Source organism: Alternaria conjuncta (assembly GCF_024043145.1).
Source record: "Alternaria conjuncta strain BMP 0040 chromosome Unknown scaffold_1, whole genome shotgun sequence".
Lineage (NCBI taxonomy): Eukaryota > Fungi > Ascomycota > Dothideomycetes > Pleosporales > Pleosporaceae > Alternaria > Alternaria conjuncta.
Genome location: NW_026250090.1, coordinates 1,023,699 through 1,046,463, shown reverse-complemented (window position 1 = coordinate 1,046,463; position 22,765 = coordinate 1,023,699). Strand labels below are relative to the sequence as shown.

Below are 22,765 nucleotides of genomic sequence, written 5' to 3'. Positions count from 1 at the left end.
AGCATTATACATAAGTTTAGGCCTCGACCTTTGTGGGAATCTTGGGGATGCCTCGTTTGCGGTCCTGGTGCGGCACACCATACCGCCATCCAGCAGCCGCGGCGCCTCTGCCGTCTCTGCCTGCAGTCTCTACGCTGACGTCCTTGAAGACGAAATCCCACCTCCGCTGCGGCACCACTTTCATGGCCCTAAGCTCCTCTTCTTTGCGCTTCTCTTCTTGCCTCTTCTTTGCTTGCTCTTGTTCAAATCGCTGCTCGGCAAGTTTCTTGCGCTCCTCGAACGAAAGTCCAGACTGCAACTCACGCTCAGCCTGAACAAGTTCTGGATGAGGAATGCGTGCGTCGGCCGGCAACAACGTGTTGTCAAAAGCCTTGCCAGCATCTTCACGCGTGAATTGCCGAGACTCAGCAACAGGCACAAAGAGCTGCTGGCGTGTCGCGGGGTGTACCGCGAGGTCATTGATGGGCTCGTGCGTGATAGGACGTTTGTTTTTGTTCCCAGGAAGCGAGGTATCGATGTGTGGGGTTGTTGGAAGCATGGAAAGAACCGCCTTGGAGTAAGGGAGCGCGAGTGTTTTGCCCTGTACGCATTGAATTAGCAATTGTAATACAGCGTGTTTCCGTTGTTTGAAAGAACAAGCCGACGACGTTCAGCAAGAGCATGACTTAAGTTTTGTAACCATGTGGATGTCTTAAAGACTAATCGATTTTTAAGAAGCTCATCATGTCGTGTTGTGGGGGAATTGATGAAAACGTGAGAACATACCTGCGCTATCCACTCTTTCTCCATTTGCTTCAGTCGCACAACAGCGCCGACGCGTTCATTGCTGACGCCAAACTCGACACTGGCGAGCGATACTGTCGCCCCATCTTTCTTGACTCTCCGCCAGATTGCTTCCCGGAGGTCTTCGCTCAATACTGGCTGGCTGCGGAACCACTGATTGAGGGGGAATGGCCGCAAGTCCTCTGCCGTCTCAGGCGGAAGCTTGCTGTCGTCGTCCGCTTCTTTCGGCTTCTTGGTATCCTTCTCCTCGGCTGCACCAGACTGAATGGCAGCATCTAGTGCATCCAGGCTCTCCTGTCCTGCAGGCGTGGCCTTTTCTGTCGTCTCCTCTGCCTTGGCCTCGGCTCCAGCTTGCTCTGCCTCAGTCGAGGCAGCAGCCTTCGCACCCCCATCTCTCCGCCATCCAGGGCCAGCGCGTACCAGGTTACCGTACTTGTCGTAAGCTCCTAGGTAGTTTGTGGAGTCGGGTATAGGTTCCTTGAGCTGTCGACCCGGCCCATTGAGCCACTCATAGAATTTCCGCCGCCGTAATGTGATTTGTGGACATGGTGTCTGTGAGAAATGTCGCGAATGCCGTGATGGGCTCCAGGCGACCTGTGGCCGTGCAGCTAAGCACTGAGTGGCCTGCGATGGGGTGGCCGATGTTGAGAAATTTTGACACCGTAACCGAGGAGGCATTTTGAAGATGTGGGGGGCTACCGCATTGGCGCAGGTATGAATTGGAGATGAAAGGAACAAGAAGGGAAGTCGTGTACACGTAAAGAAGTTTAGTGGTGGGAGTGGTAGGTTGGAATGCAGAGAAATGAGGAGCTCGCAGGAAATTCTAGTGACGCGCTACGTGTACTAGTGTCTTGGCAACAATGAACATCGTGGCCCTCCACGACTCCCTGGTGTACGATACGATCACTGAAATCTACTGACGCTTCTGAACTTGCTAGCAAGACTTTTCAGGTGATAAGAGCGGCGCCGATATCATAAACAACAGGATAGCTTTCGCTAATTAAAGATGGTTACAAAATAAGATGAACCTTGGAATCACCTGCATTATGCCAACCCACATTTACATCAGTATCGTATATAATACGCGTCCACTGCAGACATGGACAAGTCAAGAGCGCTTTCCACGGTGACGTACTGCATCATCGTAACTCGGCGGCGGTTCCTCACTACTGACCCTCTCTGTCTCCATACTTCGACGTCTCCTTTCGTACTGTGGCGCACTTGGTGGCTCTCGACGAGCTTCATCCAGTGCGCGCTGAGCCTCCTCGCGTTTCTTTTCCGTCCTGCTATTCTGCTCTCGAGTTGTGATTGGCGGCGGTGGCGCCGATGATGAAGAGCCATAAATTGCTTCATGCTGCTATAAGAGCCGGTCAGCTGACATCATGATTAACGTTTCAGGATCGGAACATACAGCAATAGCCTTCTTCTCCTTACGCTCGAGTCTTTTCTCGGATATGGTACGTCCCAGCTTCTCGGCACCAAGACCGAGACTGATGGCAAGGAGGCCAGCCTTGGTCATGTCAGTCAGTTGTCGCGTGCAGCTTGTGCACTGTAGGCTTACCATGGTAGGTCGTTCGGAGAAGCTGTAAGTGTTTTGGGCGCTTGTCTGCAGAAGTGCTCGACGTTGTCCACAACAGCCTCGCGCAGGTGGCGAATACAGCGCTTGTTGTTCGAAGTATCTCTGACGGTTCTTTCTGCAACACATGGTGAGAGGAGTTTGAGTTGAGTGTTTGAAGCGTTCAAGTTGTGTTTGTAGTGCTGAACTCTGAGAAGATGATGATTGTTTCATCGTGGTCTTCTGCTTACCTTTATACTATGTCGAATCCTACTACACAGTCTGACGTACGTATCGCAATAATACCCTTTTCTGGATGCCTGCAGTAAGATGCAGCGTTTCAAGTATTGTATTCTCGCTTTCGGTAGTGTCAACACGCCAAACGAGTTGAGCAGATTGATCCGGTGTGGTCGTTATGTATGACTTACGGCCGCAAGACGGTGACGTATGGCAATAGTGGCGTCGTCTACGCAGTGATGATTGGCTACTCAACCTACTATAAGGCATGCCGTTTTAAGCGAATGCGAATTGTTGCTTCAGAGACTACCATTTCTACAACTGAGGTTTAGCGTATCCTAGCCACGATCCGAGAGGTGGGATTCCTAACGGCGTTCACAGTTGGAGCTTGTTCCTACGTTGCAGGTTGCGCGGACCCAGGCAGTCAGGCCAATCGCTGCGATAATCTAGTCGAACGTTAATCAAGGCCTTGGAACGTTCCCCACAACACGCGATACTGGAAGCACTCTTTCTGCCTTGCCTTGCGGCGGCCATTAGACCGAAGCCACAGATTACTTCAACAAATATGTGTGGAATTACATGACAATCGATCGTAAACCATTGATATGTCTCGTGGGGCCATGGATGAGGGGCAGAAGGATAGCGTAGGAAAAAGACGGGTGAGCACACCTATGATTGGACAAAGGCAGTAAAGAAGCATGGTACATGGCCGAAGCAATGGGCGAATGAACGCCTTCCCCCCTCTCACAGGTGCACAAGATGGGTTTCTTCAGACCCTTGGGCAGCGGCGCTGAGCATGTGCCATGGAGGGCGTTGAAGAGGACAGACTGACTGTACTCGACGAAACTTGCTTTTGGCCCGGGGTGTGTACCGGCATGCCGAGTCTAGGCGCAAGGCACAGTGATTGGCAGAAAAGGCCGATGGTGCATGTCTGCCTGATAGACGATGGGACGGATAAGCAGCTTGGACGGGTGACGATGGGTTGGGCTCAGCACACCGGACGTGCAATGTCAGCGTGCCTTGGTTGCTGGCCCGCAGATAGGGGCCCGTGGATGAACGATAGTTCCGTGGATCAAGCGGTGCATCTTGGGGCCGATCTCTCTCGCCCAGGCCGCGACGACGATGGGGGAGAGGCTAAAGTCAGCCCTGGCTATACTCGAGGCCGCTAAGAGCCGGAGGGCCAACAAGACGGCAAGCAGCCCAACGCGACGAGTCTCGCCGTGGGAATCGAGCAGGCTGGTGTAGCGCAGCGCGTCGTCGAGTGGTCGAGATGGGGTACCTGTGTGACGGGCGAATCCAGGACTCGCACAGTAATCAAATTAGCTCCGACGCGCCTTCCCTGGGCGCATCACCAAGTGGGCAGTCGCGCCCCCGTCAACGCTATCCTGAGGGTTTCACTTGCACTTCTGCCGCCTCTCCTCCCCTCCCACAGCCGCCCCATTGCCTGCGCCTGCCCACTGCCTCTGCCTTGAATGATGAAGTGCTAGGCTGCCGCTATCGCCCTTCCGCCTCTGCTGCATTGCATCCCCCGCTGGCTGCGATTCCTGCCCTGCCGCCCATTGGCTTGACGCTTGAGTGTGCCAGAGCCTCGACAGCGCGCATCGCCCAGGCCCGCCGCCCGCCCACGCTCACGCCCTCGACCGCCGTGCCCTGCCTGCCAACCCACTGCCCCCGACACCCACCACCTGCCCAGGACCCGCTGCCGCTGCCGCCGTCGCCAACACCCATCACTGCCGCCATCCTCACTATCGTCGCCATCTTGACCGCCGCCGACGCGCAATTCTTCTGCGCCGCCGCGTCCTTTGTCGCAGCCACACCCGCCGCACCGCCGTCAAGACAAAGGCCGCCATGGCCGCCCGGCCGAGTCCCAGCAGCACAAGCCCCTCGAACCTGTCCAACAGCCCCTTCCCCCACGGCTCTCACGGCTCCCACAGCAGCTCCACCTCGTCGTCGCCGCCCAAGCCCTTTGCATCGCACAACACCATGACGGCCGACGTCTTCGCACCGCACATGTACGCCATGCCGGGAGCCGTCGGAGAGCGCAGGCCCCTCGACAAGAGCCCCGCGAACCACGCGCGCTACTCCATCCTGTTGCGCAAACTCCCGAGCAGCAGCGATCGCGACGCCGTGCGCAACATCCTGCTGTTCGCCAAGGACCTGATCGACTGCGAGATGCTCCCACCGTCCAGACATGCCGACGACAAGGGTTTCGCATCTGCCATTGCGCATTTTCAGACGCTCGACGGCGCAAAAGAAGCGCGTCACCTCCTCGACGGGAAGCGCAATGCAACCAACGATGCGACGCTGGTCGTCGAGCTGACGCAGGACGCATCGCCTGGCGCAATCGGCTCGCGCCGCAACACAGTCGACAGCACGCCGGCGCGACAACCGTCTGGCACAAGCGCCATGACCGGCGCGACAATCAACGCCCGGCAGTCATCGCGATACAACGGCACCTTCCAAAACATGGAGAACATGTCCCCACCCAACGGGACCCCAGGTCTTGGCAACGGAGAGTTCCCGGTCACCAACCTTTTCTCGCCGACATCCCCCGTCAACACCTCCTTCACGAGCCGCAATCTGGGCAAGTCGGTCATCAATGAAGACGCCGACGACGACGATGGCTTGCTTAATGAGTCGATTGGATATGCCACGGGTGGCCCGCCAATGCACTCGAGCATGCAGCGTCGCGCTACCAACCCCCATACCCCTTCCATTCCCATCCAGCGCTTCGGATCTCTTTCTCTAAACACAAACGGCGTGACGAATGCCACGTCCCCGCCTCTATCCAACTTTGCTTCTCCACGTTCTGGATCCAACATGCAATCGCCCGGCCCAGCCTTGTCTGCCTTGTCACCACATAGCATTCCCTCCGCACTGAGCAGCGGACCCAATACAGGCTACCAGCAGTATACGCAGCATTTCGCACGGCCCACTTATCCCCCAGTGAACCCCGCTGATCAGAACCCACCATGCAACACTCTTTACGTGGGCAATCTTCCCATGGACACGTCAGAAGATGAGCTCAAAGCTGTCTTCTCCAAGCAACGTGGGTACAAGCGACTCTGTTTCCGCACCAAGCAGAATGGACCCATGTGTTTTGTCGAATTCGAAGACACATCCTTCGCTACCAAGGCTCTGAACGAGCTCTATGGATACATGCTCCACAACAGCGTCAAGGGCGGCATCCGACTGAGCTTCTCTAAGAATCCCTTGGGCGTACGTAGTGGCCAGAATTCCGTCATGGGTCCGCAGTCTGCCATTGCTCCTTCTACGCCTCTTTCGGGGTTCGGTAGCAGTGCCGCAGGCCCGCCTGGCTTTTCCACGGCTACCGGCCCACCGCCTGGCTTGTCAGTACCTCCGGGCTTGTCCACCACAGTACACTCAAACAACAGCTCTGGCTTTGGCATGTACTCTAATGGTGGTTTTGGCATGGGCCACAACGACATGGCAGGTGCTATGCGCCAGCCTCTTGCATCCAGTGGTGCTGGGAACGGCTTCTCAAGCTATTCCACCTACATGATGGGGCGCTAGAGACACCAACAGACATTTGTTATGCCATTATGAGTCATGATTGAGGAGTTGAGGGTGCTCATCGAGGAGCGTTTGCATGTTCGGTCTTCATTTATTGTTGCCACTATATCCTGTCCTTTCAATCATGGCAAGGTGTTGAGTCGTTTGGGTTGTATTTGGCTTCATTAACGCACGGGCATGGGTACTGGCGCGGGGTGTCCAGGGCTATCATGCCCAGTGGGTGTGGCTCTCTTTGCAGCATACAGCGATGATTCCCCCTTGTGCGATTTGCTTGTTTTATCATTGTACCGGAGTATGGAGAACGGTCCTTCTTTTCGTTGCAATAGTACGCATTGCCTTGGCCTTGCGCCTACCCTCGCCCCTTGTTACCTTGGATCTTCTTGAGGAGCTGGACGTATCTTGGAGTATGGCGAGGAGTTAAAACATGTCCTTTCCCATCACGTGCCAGGAACTGCATGTAAGACTTGTCGCTACTATTATGAATCCCTAAAACGCGTGCATTGCTAGCTCCGTTCTGCCAAGTATTGTAGTGAGGCGTTTATTGAATTGCTATGGTTCTCCGCGGGTTCTTTCCAAGGCATGAACTGCAATTAATTTCGGAGCTCTCTGCACTAGGTAGATTCATCAGTTGGGCTCCGTGGCATGTTGCTGTCACAGCAGGTGCGTTTTCTTCACTCCGCATTTGCTTCGGCGTCAAAACCACGGCATCGTAATTTTCAACAACGTCTAGTTCCATGCTCACATGCAAGATTTATTAGTGAAAATATAGTAACCCGGTATTAATGCATCAAAGTCAATTTGGAAGTTCGAAGCAAGACTTCACGCTGCTGTTTATCGATAGCTATGCAGTGCTGTGCCTAGATACTTGAGCAACAGCAGATCTATCCAACCAGTGTCTCGCCTCTCCTCTATGAAAATGAAGAAGATAACCTCGTCATCCTACCTTGATTTTGGTTGTGAAAGATTTAGCCAGACGCGGAATGTTCAGGAGATGTTGTAGAAGGTCTTCGATTTGTACGAGGGAGGGCCACGATCTAACTGAAGCCCCACGCGCGGAATCGATGCGCATCGCCAAGCGCGGCTGACTGATCGATTGAAAATCCTCCGGTACCACGGACTCCCGTACCCGGCGTACCGTTAGCTACAGATTCCACTTTACGGGCGATCTTCAGGAGTAAAAAAGTTATCATGATCAAGCAGCTTTCTCAGCATTGGCATTAACTCCGGAGTCCCGTTGTTGTGATCACGTCATGCCCACCTTTGCCCCGCGCTCGCTGTTGACAGGTCTGATAACGGGCCTATTCCTCGCCTTGTTATTGCAGCAAGTGGTGCCTGCTTTGAAACTGCCGACCTACCATAGTCACGACGCGTCTGTAACATCTACGCCGCTATACCTATCCGAGTCGATGGCGCAGGTTGTGAGAAATAGCCTCCGCGCCGCTAGGCATCGTGCGTGGGTCGGCGGTGGATACAAAAGCGCATCGTCGCTGCTCTCTCCATCTCCAACATCTGCTCTTCGCATCCATCCAGCCTCTCCAACTACATCACGCACTATGTCTACCCAGAAGTCCTTCTTCGACGCTGTCATTGAGCGTCGCACATACTACCAGCTCAACAAGGAGTCGCCCATCTCCGACAAGCAGATCACTGATATTGCTGAGAAGGCTCTTCTTCATGTCCCTTCATCTTTCAACTCTCAGAGCACCCGTCTCGTCGTTCTTCTGAACAACGACCATGAGAAGTTCTGGGACTTTGTCCTTGAGGTTCGTACTATCCGGAAGACTCCACGCGAGGTGTAAAATGTTGTACTTAATACAGACTAGGTCCTGAAACCCCTCACTCCTGAGGAGCAATTCCCCAAGACTGAACAGAAGATTGGAGGATTCAAGGCGGCTAAGGGAACAGTAAGTGCATGTATCGTATCATAAGACACCATCTAACAAGATACCCTCAGATTCTCTGTTATGAAGACCCCGAGCCAGTCGAGGGTCTCCGCAAGGCCTTCCGTAAGTAATCTCAATCATTCATCTAGCCCATGCTCACATCCATCGTAGCTCTCTATGCCCATCACTTTGGCGACTGGTCTGAACACACGAACGCCATGCACCAGTACGCTCTCTGGGTCGCCTTGGAAGCCGAGGGCCTTGGTGCCAACCTTCAACACTACAACCCCATCATCGATCAAAAGGCTGCTCAGGAATGGAGCATTCCCCTGGAGTGGAAGCTTAGGGGTCAGCTGGTCTTCGGTGGACGCGCAGGCGAGCCCGGCGAGAAGAAGTTCCAGGAAGTGCAAGGCAAGAGACTGTTTGTGCACGGAGCGAAGGAGTAGATGCGAGTACTGAGTACGGGAACGCAATAGAAACAAGACTCATTGGACTTCACCTATCATAAGACGCCAACGTTGTTTAGTAGATCACTTGCTTTCCGACACTATCTTCCGGTTGATCGCAAGATGCTTGTCTAGGAACAAGAAGCTTCTCTGGGCTAACAAAGGCCAGGCTCCAATACTAGCCGACAACCCGCCATCTGCCGGCTCCGACGGGGTCCAGAGTTCCTTGTTTCCTTCCGGCACCTTGGTGAGTAGCTTGTGAATTTTGAGTGCCCCACTTTCTGCGGAAGAGTACATCTCGGCACCCCCACCCGGTCCCGTAAGAAGCACAGGACACGTGACCCTGTTCAGGATCTTTCCATCCTTCTTGGTGTCCAAAGAGAAGTCCTCGAGGCGTCGCAGCATCATACCGGGCGAATCAACACCCATGCTACTCACACCTAGGCCCAACTCCCACCGTATCTGGAAACTCCACCAGCTCTGCAGACTCGCGATCAAGTTGAACATTTCCTTGGTGACCCAACCGCCCTTCCATAGGCTGACGAAGGATTGCGGAACTCGTGTCATCGCAAGATCGAACATGCTGAAGAAAGGATCAATGGACACGCATGCCTTGACACGGGCGTCGGTGGCTGCGCGCAGAGCAAAGTAACCTCCAGTGACAGCGCCCGCAACAGCAATCCTACCCAGATCCAACTGCAACTCCGGCTGCGATTGGGCCAAGTTCTCAAGGAACTCCAACACCTTGTTTGCGACGACCTCAAAGTCAGGCCGAAGAGGAACCCCAGACTTCTTCAACAGCAAGCCCTGTCCTGGGCCCTCTAGTAGAAGCACAGCATAGCCCAGCTGCGGGCCCGAGTAACCGAACAGGAAATGCAGCTCTTCTTTCGTAGAATCAGCACCGCTGAAGTACAGCAGAAGTGGTATCTTGCCCGGCAGTCTCGCCTCTGGAGGAGGAAGGTACAAGTACGCCGGCATATTGACACCCTTCTCATACAGAACATCCACCAACCTAACCTCCCCCTCCATGAACGCCGTCGCTCTCACAAAAGCCTCAACCGACCTCTCCGACAACGGCACAACCCTCGCATCATCGTTGAGAAACAGGTACGAAGCCGCGCGGAAATAGTTCGACGCGCGCAGGTACCCGTTCTTCGCCATGGCGCTTAGCCCGTTCTTAGCAGCATTCTCTGCGATTGCTTCAGCCCGCTCTCCTTGTTCTTTCCACGCCGCATGCCAGGACTCTGGGTCGTTCTTCTTGATCTTGCTGGCTGCCGTTAGGAACTCGGCTGTGTCGCAGCCGCCGGCTGAGGTGCTGCCGAGGAGACGGGTCAGCTCGAAGTCGAGGATGGGGTTGTTGAAGAATTTGAACATGGTGGGTTTTGCGCGAGATTGATGCGCGCTGTTTTGGAGTTCGCTCTGTTGGTACTGTGAGACAGAGTGGAACTACAATAGGAAGAGTTTGGTTGCTTCTCTGCTTGACAAACTGAAGCGCTCTGTCAACGTTTCCGCGGGTACTTTTCTCGCAACGATTTGGCGGGCCTCGAATTGCTTCGGTACCTAAGCTACACACCCGATTGATCTCGATCTTGCTTGCAAGTTCCGATTCGGGGCTGATATGGCACTACTGAGTTCGTTGTGCTGCCTGTCGTGTATTACCGAATTCGGGACTTTCGCAAACGGCACTTTACATGTCCGGCCAGCCACTTCACGCCGTTGACATGGGCAGCATGTCGACGAGGCTCCGGTGTCATCTCTAACATCTTTATTCTTGATTCTTATTACCATTTTCTTCATTTCACCAGCCCAGTCGAATCAAGCGAACCAGCTAGATACGTAAGCTGCCTATCTAGGCACGCAACCTACAGCCTACACCACGCATACCCATACCTAGATTCACTCACTATCCAAACCAAGATGGCTGCCCCTCCAGAGGTCACGATGCACGACTTCACAGGTTCCTGGTTACTAGTAAATCAACCCAGACACCCTCCAAGTCGCCTCGCCCAAACCGTCCAACATCCACTAACAACCCCAGAACAAAACCCTATCCGACTCGTTCGACTCCGCCTTCGTCCTCCAAGGCATCCCCTGGATAATCCGCAAAGTCATCAGCCTCGCGACCCTAACCATGAAAATCGCCCACTCGGTCGACGAATCCGGCGTCCCAACCGTGATCTTCACGCAAGCTGCCTCCGTCGCCATCGCCGGTCTGAGCGAAGAGATAGAAACGCGGTGGTTGGACGGCCGAGAACAACTTCACTCGTCGTCTCTGTTCGGCACGTCTTCCGCTCGGACTCGCATGATCTGCTTTGATACTGCTACTGGGTATGACGGCAAGCCGCTGGATGCGTTATTGACGAAGGACTTTCTGCGAGAGGGGAAAGAGGGTGAAGAGGAGTTTTTGTTTGATCTTGTTGTGCATCAGACTAGGGGCTGGGTTATGGAACAGATTTGGGGGTTTGGTATGCTGAATGGGGAGAGAAGGCTGCTGAGGAAGATGGGCTTGAAGAAAGAAGGGGAGACGGTTTATGTTACGGCTTGGTATGATTGGAAGGGGAGAGATGATGGTGATTGAAAGGCTCTGTTGCCTTCACCCAGTCGCAAGTATCTAGATACTCGAAACCGTTATTCGATACCTCCTGACTATCGAGTTATTTATTACTATGCGACCCATGTGCGACCAATATGCGACCCAAAGGTCTCAGTGTGTCTTTCTCCTACCTATATTCGCCACTCTAGACGACTGCTGATCATGTAAGAGGTCGCTACAGGAAGGGCCGTCATCCTGCCAAGAACGTCATCATGACGTACAAGATATGCTAGTGCCCGGTTTTATCTCGGGAGGTTGAGATAAGGGATAGCAAAGTTGCATTGAAGTACTGCTACACTCCATACGGTATATACCCAGCCACCGCATCTAGCATCGCGCGATAATGTTCTCCCAGCCCACATCATCAGTCATCATGTCTCCCAGCTCCCTCACCACGGAGACCAGGCCCTGACAAAGTCAACAGCATAGTCCTTCTTCGTCCCCAAGAACCCCACACCATACAAGAGCCAAACAACCCATTGAGGAATGTATAGCGGGAATTTAGCCTGCTCCGTTAACCCACGCCCTTCATACTGCGGCCCACCAACCTCGCCGCCAACAACACGGTCCGCAAAGTCACTCATACCAAGGCCCTCACCGATACCCAGCTCAAACCACATCAGCATGTGCTGGGTCTCGAACCGCCACTTCTTGTCTCGAGCCGGTGACACAAACTCGAAGACACCGCCAGTGTTATTGTCGTGATACGACCCTCCGCATTCGCCACCGCTGTTATACGCGTCGAGAAAGTAGTCCTCAGTCTCGGAGACGTTGCCAACGCGCGTGCCTACTAGAAGCTCGTCGTTGTAGAAGAGGACGGCGGAGGTGAACTTCTTGCCCAGGTCTTCGCCCACGCGTGATACCACATGCCAGTAGGCGATGGTGTAGGGGCCTGCCCAGAGACGTAAAGCTACCCAGCTCTCCGTCAACGGAAGCCAGCCGTCTTTGGCCCAGAGACGGGTTGAGCCGCCTCTGCCGCTGAATGACAGCTTTTGTCCTGACCCCAGAACACTGTCCATGACCACCTCTCCACCGGCGACAGGCTGGCTGTAGTAGAGGTCGGGTGAGAGTAGCGCGGCGTCTGCTGCATTCTCGCCTTCTGAGCCTGGTGTCGAGCCGTCTGCGTGAACAGGTGGCGTGGTGGCTGATAGCTTGTATGTGCCGCGTATGGTTGGCGAATCGAAGACGAGCTTGGAATATTTAAGGTCCTTGGTGGTATAAAATGAGTACGACTTACCCGTACTATTCCAGATACCGTAGGTATAGCCAGGACAGTCCAGTATGGTAGACTCTTCGAGGTACTCAAGCATCTTGTGGTGCTTGCCGTCCCCGGTGTTGGCGAAAAAGTCCACTCGCAGGTTGCCTCTGCCGAAATAGTGCATCGAATAGTCGCGTGAGAACATTATCGCCAAGAGGGAAACGCCCGTGTGGGACATGCCATCGAATTCCCATTGCTCCCAGTTGGTCTTATTGATATTTGGGGTGATTTTGATCGAGTTGATGGGATCGGACGGGGATGAGGAAAAGTTGTTGGGACCGTCAAGCACTTCGAAAGCTGTGCTCCTGCTGATGGTACAGGATTCGTCGTCCCATTTTGGGTTCAGCTCGTCATCAACGGGAAATTCCGAGGAACCTAGAGGTAGCTGATGCAGATTTGCGGCGGTAAAGAGTGAGAAGAACGACGCAAGGATGAGTGTCGTGAACATCGTCGACATGGTACCGGAGCTGAGCTACTGCCTGATCACTGCGGTAAGTCGGCTGGAACAACGGACTTCGCTCGCGTATCACCTTCATTATACGGGTCAAGCATGAATTCAAGGTGTTTCTCTTTCTCACAACCACTACAAAAAGTCCCGAAAACTCCTAGTATGCACTTTGCTAGCTCTGGAAAGTCCCGACCCTGCTCATTCAACTTCCGAACTTCCGAAGAGCGCCAATAGCTACCACTCTAGAGTGTTTCCCGCCTGGGCCGAGAGAAGTGAAGTAAGCTTACTATCAGAATGAAAAGCAGTGAGCTGCATCTTGGGCACGCCATGAATCCAAGTGACTCGGCATACTGGGCCTGCGCTTCTCTACAGAGTACCAGACAATGGCGACATCAATTCTTCCAGCGCTACCCACATTGCGGCAGGCTGTCGTGCAGTCAGCCACGACACCCGGGTCCTTTGACCTCCGCACTGATCTGCCCATGCCAACCATGTCAGCTGACCATGTCCTCATTAAGGTGAGCGCAGTGGCAGTTAACCACTGGTAAGTCATCGCTGTGTGCAATGCATTTTAAGACATATACTGATTTCGTACGTCTACCCCTGTAGCGACTACAAGATGCCAGCCCGAATACATTGTCCCAATACGGTCGACGGCTGCGACTTCTCAGGCGCGATTGTGCGCGTTGGCGACGCTGTTTCCAATACCCCTGGCGGTCTGAAAATTGGCGACCGTGTTGCTGGCGCTCAGATGGCCTCCCAAGCTCGACGACCCTGGTCGGGTGCCTTCACTGACTACATCGCGGAGAAGCCTGACAATCTGTGGCGTGTTCCCGAACACTTCTCTTGGGAGCAGGCGGCTTCGATAGGATGCGCCGTGGCCAGTAGCGTAGGAATGGCGCTCTGGTGGGAGATGAAGCTGCCTGGAACGCCTGAGGAGCCGACTTCAGACTCCAAATTCGTTCTCGTCTACGGCGGATCTACGGCCAGTGGAACCTTTGCCATGCAACTGTTGAAGATGTGAGTGACCCATCGTTTCCCTTTCACTGCGAAGTGTCGTGAGCGTATGATGATTGATCTAACGTATTCGTAGGTCGGGCTATCGAGTCATCACGACCTGTTCTCCTAAGAACTTCAAACTAGTGGAAGAGTACGGAGCCGAGAAGGCGTTTGACTACCACTCGCCGACGTGTGGAGAAGATATACGAGCCTACACCAAGAACTCCTTGGAATATGCACTAGACATCATTACCGAAGCGAGGTCTATCCGCCAGTGCTACGCAGCCATTGGACGTGGTGGTGGTAGATACATTGGATTTGAGCTCTTGCCGGATGATCTTATGGCCACAATGAGGAAGGCCGTCAAGCCATCCTGGGTCATGGGCTTGGAGGTGGCCGGATTGGAGTTGGAGTTGCCAGGAGGGTACTATCGCAAGGCAAATCCTGAATTGCATGATTGGCTTCATGGGTGGATCAAGCGCTTCGCCGCGTTGCTTGAGTCCAAAAGATTGAAACCACATCCTATGCAGATCAACCCGGGCGGATTAGCAAAGGTGATCGACGGACTGGGAGTCTTGCAGCGAAAGGAAGTCTCGGCGCAGAAGCTAGTGTATCCTCTGTATGGATATTAGACGCAAGTAAAAGTAACCATAGGCCAATACGACTCGATCTAGTCATCAAGAAATGACATTGACTCCTTGATACTAGCTCGGATCGACTCTACGTACGACTTGCTACCATGCAGTGATTTGACATCCTCCTGTGCCATAACGGCCCAAAACAATCGGAGTCGGGATGGACTGGAAAATATTCCCGAGGCGCCCGCACTAGATGAGAAGGCTGCCTCACCCGAGAGGCAGTATTCGGCTGGAATGCCCATGCGACACTCTAGTGTCTGCACCTGGCACTGAATAGCGTCCAAAATGCCTGTGGCATACGCCTTGAGGGGCATATCTTGAAGTGCGGAGACGCCACCAATGCGGAGTACCGATTTGACTTTGATGGATCTATACGATTCCGGCGACACATGGCAGAGGTATTTGTGTATGCGCTGGAAAAGCGAGTCGAAGAGCCTCATCAACGCAAGGTAACTTGACAAGACTAGAAGCAGAGTTTCCGTGTTGAGTGTATCCTCGGTCTGCGTGTACAATTGGACAGTCGGTGTCAGGCTTTGAATTATCCCGGTGAACTCTTTGGTGCATGTCAAAAGTAGAGCTGCTGGATTTTCGACATCTCCCCCCACGGCATCATCTTTGCAACGCTGTTGGACTTTAGCGGCGTTTGAATAGTATGCGTCAATAGTCGTAATGCGGTGGTCTATTTCCTCACGGAACATTACTAGAGAGCTTGCCGGACTGGAAATCTGTGGTAGTGGTGTTGGCGGCATAATCTCCTCCCCAAAATTGAGGAGCGGGTCGATATTCATATCGAGAGCGGTGTTAGAGGTCGCGCCCATGTGGAGCAAGATGTCGAATTCGTCGTCTGCACCTGGGAGTCCCTGGAGTTGTGATGGAGCGCCAAGCTGATCTGCTAGGTAGACGCTGTCCTCACCCGACGCGGGACTTTGATCCATTGAAGATGGATAGGAGTCGAAGAAGGCGGAAATATCGCCCGTCGCACCCCAGAAATCTGGTAATGGCTCATGAGCGGCAGGGTCTCTTGGCGAAGGGAGGTGCTCGGCGGGATCGTATGCTTTTGTAGGCGCGGGTTGCTTCGACATCCCGGCTGTATGGGCGTTGTCGTGGTTCGCGTCCTGTGACTTCGACGCGCGATGGGCTCGGGGCGAGGCAACGGCGTGACGCTGCTTGGGCGGTCTTCCCGGATGACCGGCAGCGCCTGTTACGCATTGCGCGCCCATGTAGCAGCAGCGAGCGCACGCCGCCGTGCTGTCTTGGGCGCGAAGGCATCGAACTCGCTTCGCCCTGCACTGGTCTGCAGAGGTAGGGGTACGAAGTCAGTATATGTCTCACATGCACTTCGTACAGTCAGAACTTACCGCACGCGGAGCGCCGGACTGCGGACTTGTGCATACCTTTAGTTGGTGTCGTGTTTGGACAGACGCGGAAATGGGAACCTTGGAATGGAAAGCAACCGAGCTAAAGGATAGATGTTCGCATGATTTGATCAGGATAGGCTGACTGTTGTTGCGCGGGTTAGTCACGTGGTAAACCCCCCGAGGAGGGTTTGAGATTAGCCAATCGGCAAGCGTCGCCCCACTTTAAACCGGGGCCATGTCGAGGTGCGTGTGAAGGAGCGTAGTGGCCGGTTTCTGGAATTCACGGTCGAACGCTGGTGAAATCATCTCGTGTTGATTGGTTTCAGACTCTGATTTTATGTACATGAGCTAGCAGTTGTTACCAATACACCTGCATCATTGAGCTACCTAGGTATTGAACCAAACGTTCATTCCGCTGGGAAATTCTATGTATGTGTGGCTTCCATCCCCTCTTGACATTTAGGCGATGGATATAACTACAATCCTGGAATCTCATCCTTTGCTGTACCTTTCGCTTCCTCCTCCATAGGCTTGTCTTTACTCTCTGTCATGCCAAATTCGGTGTCGTTTTCGCTCCTGAGCGGTACCTGCTTCGGCAGAGCAGCAGCAATAAGACCCACTCCACCAAAGGCAATGGCGACCTGCCAGGATCGCTGAAGCGCGGTGCTCTGTACAGAGATCACTTGCGCACGCGTCTGAGCCGATAGCGTGTCAAGGAAATCGACTTCAGCTGCGCCGTACGCACCACCCGTCATGAAAAGAGCCGCTACCGTTGTGTCGCTGATAGTCCCCGAGCGAGCCAGCTGTGCAGCTCGGTTGGTGTAGACGGTACCGGCGATGGCCACGCCCCACAAGACGCCGAAGCTTCGCATGAAGCCCCAAGTGGCCGTCGCTACTGCGGTATCCTTGTCAGTTAGAGAGGCTAGCAACGCGGGAAGCATAGCCCCCATGCCGAAGCCCGCGCCAAAGGACTCAAGCACCTGAAAGCCCACCCACGCACCTGCACTCGACGTCTCATCCAGGAGTGTGAACACGCCAAATCCGGCAACAATCAAGGCGAAGGCAGTGACGAGAATGGGCTTGTAGCGGCCGAACTTGCTAAGTAGAAGCCCGCCGATGATCGCACCTGGGAGAAGTGCGAGGATGGTGGGGAGAAGGTATATGCCGGCGTTGTATGCATCTACTGCGAGAACGCCTTGGAAATATACCGGGAGGAAGTAAAGTGTCCACATAGTGACCATGCCGTGGAGAAAGGCGAGCAGAAAGACGATGACGCTCATAGAGTTCCCAAAGAGCCGGAGCGGCATGATGGGATTTGGCGTGAGGCGGGCATTACCTTCGAGTGCGATGAAGCCTCCCAACGTTGCCAACCCAACCAAGAGCGGTACGAGGACTTGGTAAGAGGACCATGAATATCTTCCTCCTGCCCAGCCAATGGCAACTAACACCGGAGCGCAGCCGCTGACAAAAAGCGCGTTGCCCAGCCAGTCGAGGCTCGAAGCCTTGGTGGCCCAAGTCTGGGATTTATCGTATTTGACCTTCAAAAAGAGGAACAACAATATAACTGCAGCACCGCCAATTGGAAGAGCCATGTAAAAAGCCCAGCGCCAGGTGCTGTAGCTCACGAGCAGTCCGCCGAAGAAAGGACCAAGAGCAGCTCCGAGACCGACCATGCCAAACACGGCGCCCATGTAGGTACCTCTCTCGCGAAGTGGTACCAAGTCACAGATGATGATCTCGCAGAGGACGGCGACTCCTGCTGCTCCAATACCCTGCACTGCTCGGCCACCGATCATTTGGGATATATTGGTTGCTCTATGCATTCATCTCATCAGCAAAGACTTCGAGCTTGACGAGAAAAGCCAGATCGCGATTCGAGCACCAGAGGAGTGACAACTTACCCGCCACAAACACCGCTCCCTATCATGAAGACGACCGCGGATATGATCATTGGCCATCGGCGACCGAATACATTAGCGAGCTGTCCATACATGGGCATCAGAGAAGTCCTACACAGATTAGTTCCCGCGTTCATCGCTCGAGTGTGAGCCTTTTGTTCCAAAGAGCCTTACATAGTCAAGAAGTATGCATTAGAGACCCAGATGAACTCTTCGCCCCCACCCAGATCGGCGACGAGCGATGGCATGACCGTCGAAGTGACTGTGGCCTCCAGAGCCGTGAGAAGACTCACTAGCGAGAGCACAACCATGATAGCCCAGAACCTTGGACCCTTCTGGAACTTTGACGGGTTCTTCTCCGTTGTTGGATCCTGTGCATCGACCGAAGCTTGTTTTGACTCCGGGTTCCGGACGGCTGGATCTTGCTGTGTCATCTTGCACAGCCAGGATGTCAGGTTTGAGTAGCGTTGGGACCTGTCGGACGATAGGTAGACCGTGTGGCTGGTACCAGAGCTGTAGTACAATGATGCGTGAGTAACGGGCGGTGTTAAAACCTTGGTATAGTAAGTTGATGGAGCGCCTGGGAATAGTTGCACCTTCGGTTACATGGGAGAAGCTGTGTGTGCCTACGTATTCAATGGTGCATGAAGTCTGGTAACCACCGCGGAGGGTTTCGTTGGATGGGTATGATCGGCCTCGCAGGGTTTTGCGATCCTCCGCGGTTGATACGATGAACGTGGAAGTGATTCGACTCGGTCGACAGGCTTCCTGCAGGTGGCCTGACCTTTACGGCGTTCAAGTGTGAATAAGCCCCCAAACGCATGTTGGTAGATACCTCACTTCCTTTCACCGGTGTATACATTCCGTACCTTGATTAGGTTAGCGTGCCGGCGTTTTTGCCGGCGCGGGTAATATCAAGCCACATCTTCAGCCACAGATGGTCACCGCGCAACGTTTCCGGTAAGCATACTACATTCGCGTGTCTCATATACATATTGACTCTACCAAACCCAACAAGTATATGACGCGATTAGATGACGAGAGCTGCGAGTAAGACGAAAATAGGATAAAGTCGTCCTCAGGTCGTAGCGGAGAAATCCTTCCCCATGTGAGAGGCGTCCTGGTGTAACTTCGCAATCAGATCCCCACCCAGCCTACGGGTGGCTCCTGCGGGTGGCCCAACGGCCCGCCGCCGTATCCCGCGTTTTGGGGTCGCACTGTCACGCCTTCGTTTAATGTACCAACGATTTACCATGCATGCTGCTCGGCGACCTTGAATCCTTCACGGCAAGTCCCATTACATCCCGTCAATTGGACGAGGAGCCAAAGGGATGCCCTTAGGGACATTGGCTTTTTCTTCCATCCACTAACACATCGCAATTATGCCACAACTGCACACCTCAGCTAGCATTCTGATCCTTCACATTCCGCAACGCTCGGGAGAGCAGGTTTCTTGATTGAGTGGTTGCTGTGTCTGCACCACCAACTCTCCGCCGAGCAGCAGTACGCCGCTCTGGGCACTGCGATAAGCACCTGGTCTGCGGGACAGGACAACAATAGCGTCAATCCTATCAGCCTTCTCGTGTCATACAAGGTTTTCTGCTGTACACCATTAACCTCACGTAAGACGGTCATAGCACTATCGCAAGCTTGCCGAGAAGTCTCACTTACTCCTGTAGCTGAAGACTAGCCTTGGTTTATACATTGGGGAGGCACGGCATATAGTTCGCACTATCACCATCGTTCGTCCTTACCTGTCTAGGTGTTACCAACCTAGCATGTCCTCGCATGGTTTACACGCTGGCCTTTCTTTGTTCCCAACATGTCACGCCTAGATTCTTCCAGCTGCTTCTCGGGTTGCAAGTCAGGGTCTCTAGTGGAGAACCCGAGAAAAGAAAAGTCCCAACAGCTGGCTTGTGACAGGTGTCGAGGCCAAAAGCTCCGATGCATACGGAGCTCGAACTCTAAGACCCCTTGCGAGAGGTGTCAGAAAGCTGGTGCAACATGTATCATCGATACCGGGGTACGTATGGGAAGACCGAGACGGGCAGACAAGGAGCAGCCTCGAGAGAACAGCGGCAGTGCTCACCACCCATCCCAAACTACACGATCATCACCTCCTCCCGAAGCTGAATCTCAAACGAGAACCGCTGTCGACTTTACCATGGATACCGATGCCTGGCTAGTACATGATCTCGACGACACACCGGTTGACCCAACGCTTCAAAGTGTTACGGTTCAGTATCTTGACCCCTTCGATTTTGCACTGCCTGGGGAAGGTACGCTCGACGACGAATCGGTAAACCTACCGACCGAACACTTTCTCATTCCAAATATGGATCTCTCCGCGGACCATTCTATTCCAGCTCGCACCGAATACGAACAAGCAGCAATCGGTTTCACCGAGCCACTCAACGGACGCAGTCGCTATTCACCGATGCGCCAAGAGATAATGCAAGAGTTGTCAGATTTGAACATGCAGCTGTCTCGACAGTTGGGCGCGGCAACCTCTACAGGAACTGGTTTTACGAACAATGACTCGGCTTTGGGTCTGACGGCTTTGGCTACACCACCGGAGGAGAACCGAACGCTCTGTGATACTGTCGTCTTTATGATGCAAAGCCTCCAAACCTACCACCGGCTGCTCGTGGATATCGTCAGACCCAATCACTCCGCTACATTCGGCTCACACGACAACCTCAAGTTTAGCAGCAGCTGCCTAAGCCCGGTCGAAGAGTTGGACATTGATGACTCAAGAAGCCGCATATCTGAGACGACAGGCCGATCGCCAGTGAAAAGGCGTCGAACAGATAGCAGCGTCGACTTCACTGTAGCGCACGAATCGTCTCACAGTACTAGTGTTGACATGCCTACGAGTCTTCTGCTACTGTCTTGTCACACAAATCTCCTGCACCTCTGTCGAAATACCTTTGCCGCCATTCGAGCAGGGTTGTTCGCCACACGTCGCCAAATCAATCTTTTCACGATCTCATTCCTCAACATAATGGATGTCTCCCTACCGCCCGATCCGGATCTGCAAATAATTGTCCTCATTCAAGCTGTGGTGAGAATGGTGGATAAAATTGGCCGTTTACTGGGCTACCCGAACGAATGCGAGGCCGGCTCAAGCGGTGATAGATGCGAGAGCGATACTCGCAGCAGTGTCATCCCGCGGCACCTCCTTGAACTGATGCTGAAAAGCGAAGGATGCGGAAATGGCTCGGCAGATAGAGCCGGGACTAAAGCGCTGAAGGAGGAGATCCGAGGATTACATGAGCTCGTTTACAAGCCAGTATGAAGGATATCGATGTGTGACAAAATCGAGCGGCATTTTTAGCAGGTAGACTTTCATACACACCGTCAATAAGATTATAGACGTACCACAAATTTTAGGAGAGTTGACTGTTCAACTTATTCGGGGCCGAGCCCGAGAAGGATACACTTAGGATACTCTAATGCGCTTTTGGGTGTCCTAAATCATGAGTAAGCATACCACATACCCGTGGGAACGGTACTGCCCAAATCTATGGGGTAATCCGAGCCGAGTAAGCTTCGGTGAATTCGCCTGGGACATGATTGCCGAGTGGCGTGATTTTGACGCGCTGTCAGACGGTCAGACGTGCCCATGTATTCGGGACTTTCCAATCTTCCCACATCATACGTTCCAGCTCAGTTTGGAAGCAAAGAGACTGATGCAATCACAGGGATAAATCGCGTGCAAGAAGGAGACCTCTCAGCTGTCAGTTCCAGAGCTTCGCAAATTCCAAATATTGCTTGATCCGAAAGCACGGGAATCAGCTTTTGGCCTCTGTCAACTTTACATTCTTACCTGCCTATCGATCGGACCAGCCATGTCACTCGTCGAGATCTCTCTGCCGCTTCTTCGCCTCAGTCCGGCGCTCGTGTCCTCTATGACCCTCATGTTCGCCCTCGACGAGCACCTGATTTTTGGGACCTGGGTGCAGGGTCCCATCCGCCCACTGGCAAACTCTAACCTTCCTGCCTGGTGGACCAGGGGCGGTCTTCGATGGCAGTGGGTCCTTATCATCTTTTACCCTGTCAACTACCTTCTCGGCATTCTCAACCTGCTTATACCCGAGCATCAATATGGCTCGACAACGTGGTATGCATGGGGACTATTCTTCAGCTTAGCCCACATGCTATTTGCGCCAACGGCTCTGCAGCGCATCGCGGCTATCGAGAAGAACGTTCCAAAGGGCAATGTTGTCATCTCCATGGAATCTTGGCTTCGGATGAATTGGATTAGGGCGTGGACTACGGATCTACCGGCTTGGGTGTGCTTCATCGTTGCTGCGCTCAAGGCGCTGTGACAGTTTGTAGTGAGCAGGTTGGAAACGACAATGTGGATGACGGCGTCGATAGAGTGGGAATGAGAAGGCGAAGTGGGGACGGTAGATTGCAATATTGAATGTCGCAATATGTGACCACAGCGGGTGTGAAATAATGATCGAGGACTAGCCCCCATTCTTGACAGAATTGTTGAGCGTGCGATGTGCTGACGATGCGAGGTCTGTACGAAGTGACTCCACACGTCCACGTTCATGATAGGGGTGAAGCTTTGGCCGTCTACGCGCGGGCCCACTCCTTAGCCTCACGCTAGCGGACCGGTCTCCCGGAGGCTCTTTGGTTGGATGACTTCTCTCTACCAGAAGATCAAAGACTTCGTGACGCGGGAGGAAGGTGTTACATATTATTGGTATATATAATGCAGCTGGCACAGTCCAAGAGCTCATGCTTGTTGCTAAAGTACCCGATAAAGAAAGATTTTGCAAACGCGCGGCTACATCGGTTGCGCCAAATCACCTGAATGCGTGGCACAGTATCCAGCACAACATCCATTGCCTTTGTGATGCTTTCTCTACTACCCCAGATACATCGCACTGCAGCACATCAACAAAAGAGCCGAATGAGGGACGAAGCTTTCCCCTAATTGCGTGTCGGAGTAGAGCGCTACCAAGGCCAAAAAACAGCCAATCGGTAGCCCGATAGTGCGGAGGCTCTGTACCCAGAGCACGACCGAGAGCAAGGCACTGACGAGGACCAGGAATGCGTTCAGCCTCGAATCCGAAGGATTCAGCCACGAGAACAGGACTCTTTTGTGCCCCGGTAGCATC

The 22,765-nt window shown here is 53.6% G+C and overlaps 12 protein-coding genes across 12 annotated transcripts; 5 read left to right on the top strand and 7 right to left on the bottom strand.

The window, feature by feature from the left end:
- Window positions 1–16: 16 nt before the first annotated feature.
- On the bottom strand, window positions 17–1,461 carry J4E85_000365 (uncharacterized protein; the record flags this gene model as incomplete). Its single annotated transcript, XM_051464657.1, has 2 exons — window positions 17–580; window positions 766–1,461. 2 exons carry the CDS (start codon window positions 1,459–1,461, stop codon window positions 17–19), a joined length of 1,260 nt encoding a protein of 419 aa, XP_051331178.1.
- Window positions 1,462–1,891: 430 nt separating this feature from the next.
- On the bottom strand, window positions 1,892–2,302 carry J4E85_000364 (uncharacterized protein; the record flags this gene model as incomplete). Its single annotated transcript, XM_051464656.1, has 2 exons — window positions 1,892–2,074; window positions 2,195–2,302. 2 exons carry the CDS (start codon window positions 2,300–2,302, stop codon window positions 1,892–1,894), a joined length of 291 nt encoding a protein of 96 aa, XP_051331177.1.
- A 2,121-nt stretch (window positions 2,303–4,423) lies between these two features.
- J4E85_000363 (uncharacterized protein) lies at window positions 4,424–6,109 on the top strand (the record flags this gene model as incomplete). Its single annotated transcript, XM_051464655.1, has 1 exon — window positions 4,424–6,109. The coding sequence occupies one exon, from the start codon at window positions 4,424–4,426 to the stop codon at window positions 6,107–6,109; it is 1,686 nt and encodes a 561-aa protein (XP_051331176.1).
- A 1,553-nt stretch (window positions 6,110–7,662) lies between these two features.
- Window positions 7,663–8,438, top strand: J4E85_000362 (uncharacterized protein; the record flags this gene model as incomplete). Its single annotated transcript, XM_051464654.1, has 4 exons — window positions 7,663–7,872; window positions 7,933–8,013; window positions 8,064–8,115; window positions 8,164–8,438. 4 exons carry the CDS (start codon window positions 7,663–7,665, stop codon window positions 8,436–8,438), a joined length of 618 nt encoding a protein of 205 aa, XP_051331175.1.
- Window positions 8,439–8,522: 84 nt separating this feature from the next.
- J4E85_000361 (uncharacterized protein) lies at window positions 8,523–9,812 on the bottom strand (the record flags this gene model as incomplete). Its single annotated transcript, XM_051464653.1, has 1 exon — window positions 8,523–9,812. The coding sequence occupies one exon, from the start codon at window positions 9,810–9,812 to the stop codon at window positions 8,523–8,525; it is 1,290 nt and encodes a 429-aa protein (XP_051331174.1).
- Window positions 9,813–10,355: 543 nt separating this feature from the next.
- On the top strand, window positions 10,356–11,016 carry J4E85_000360 (uncharacterized protein; the record flags this gene model as incomplete). The annotated part of the gene is made up of 2 exons (XM_051464652.1): window positions 10,356–10,409; window positions 10,477–11,016. 2 exons carry the CDS (start codon window positions 10,356–10,358, stop codon window positions 11,014–11,016), a joined length of 594 nt encoding a protein of 197 aa, XP_051331173.1.
- Window positions 11,017–11,420: 404 nt separating this feature from the next.
- J4E85_000359 (uncharacterized protein) lies at window positions 11,421–12,746 on the bottom strand (the record flags this gene model as incomplete). The annotated part of the gene is made up of 1 exon (XM_051464651.1): window positions 11,421–12,746. The coding sequence occupies one exon, from the start codon at window positions 12,744–12,746 to the stop codon at window positions 11,421–11,423; it is 1,326 nt and encodes a 441-aa protein (XP_051331172.1).
- Window positions 12,747–13,241: 495 nt separating this feature from the next.
- On the top strand, window positions 13,242–14,368 carry J4E85_000358 (putative secondary metabolism biosynthetic enzyme; the record flags this gene model as incomplete). The annotated part of the gene is made up of 3 exons (XM_051464650.1): window positions 13,242–13,255; window positions 13,347–13,757; window positions 13,831–14,368. The coding sequence occupies 3 exons, from the start codon at window positions 13,242–13,244 to the stop codon at window positions 14,366–14,368; spliced, it is 963 nt and encodes a 320-aa protein (XP_051331171.1).
- Window positions 14,369–14,406: 38 nt separating this feature from the next.
- On the bottom strand, window positions 14,407–15,594 carry J4E85_000357 (uncharacterized protein; the record flags this gene model as incomplete). The annotated part of the gene is made up of 1 exon (XM_051464649.1): window positions 14,407–15,594. One exon carries the CDS (start codon window positions 15,592–15,594, stop codon window positions 14,407–14,409), a length of 1,188 nt encoding a protein of 395 aa, XP_051331170.1.
- A 614-nt stretch (window positions 15,595–16,208) lies between these two features.
- J4E85_000356 (uncharacterized protein) lies at window positions 16,209–17,528 on the bottom strand (the record flags this gene model as incomplete). Its single annotated transcript, XM_051464648.1, has 1 exon — window positions 16,209–17,528. One exon carries the CDS (start codon window positions 17,526–17,528, stop codon window positions 16,209–16,211), a length of 1,320 nt encoding a protein of 439 aa, XP_051331169.1.
- Window positions 17,529–17,800: 272 nt separating this feature from the next.
- J4E85_000355 (uncharacterized protein) lies at window positions 17,801–18,453 on the bottom strand (the record flags this gene model as incomplete). The annotated part of the gene is made up of 2 exons (XM_051464647.1): window positions 17,801–18,143; window positions 18,293–18,453. 2 exons carry the CDS (start codon window positions 18,451–18,453, stop codon window positions 17,801–17,803), a joined length of 504 nt encoding a protein of 167 aa, XP_051331168.1.
- Window positions 18,454–21,481: 3,028 nt separating this feature from the next.
- J4E85_000354 (uncharacterized protein) lies at window positions 21,482–21,961 on the top strand (the record flags this gene model as incomplete). Its single annotated transcript, XM_051464646.1, has 2 exons — window positions 21,482–21,753; window positions 21,778–21,961. The coding sequence occupies 2 exons, from the start codon at window positions 21,482–21,484 to the stop codon at window positions 21,959–21,961; spliced, it is 456 nt and encodes a 151-aa protein (XP_051331167.1).
- Between the last annotated feature and the right edge of the window lie 804 nt (window positions 21,962–22,765).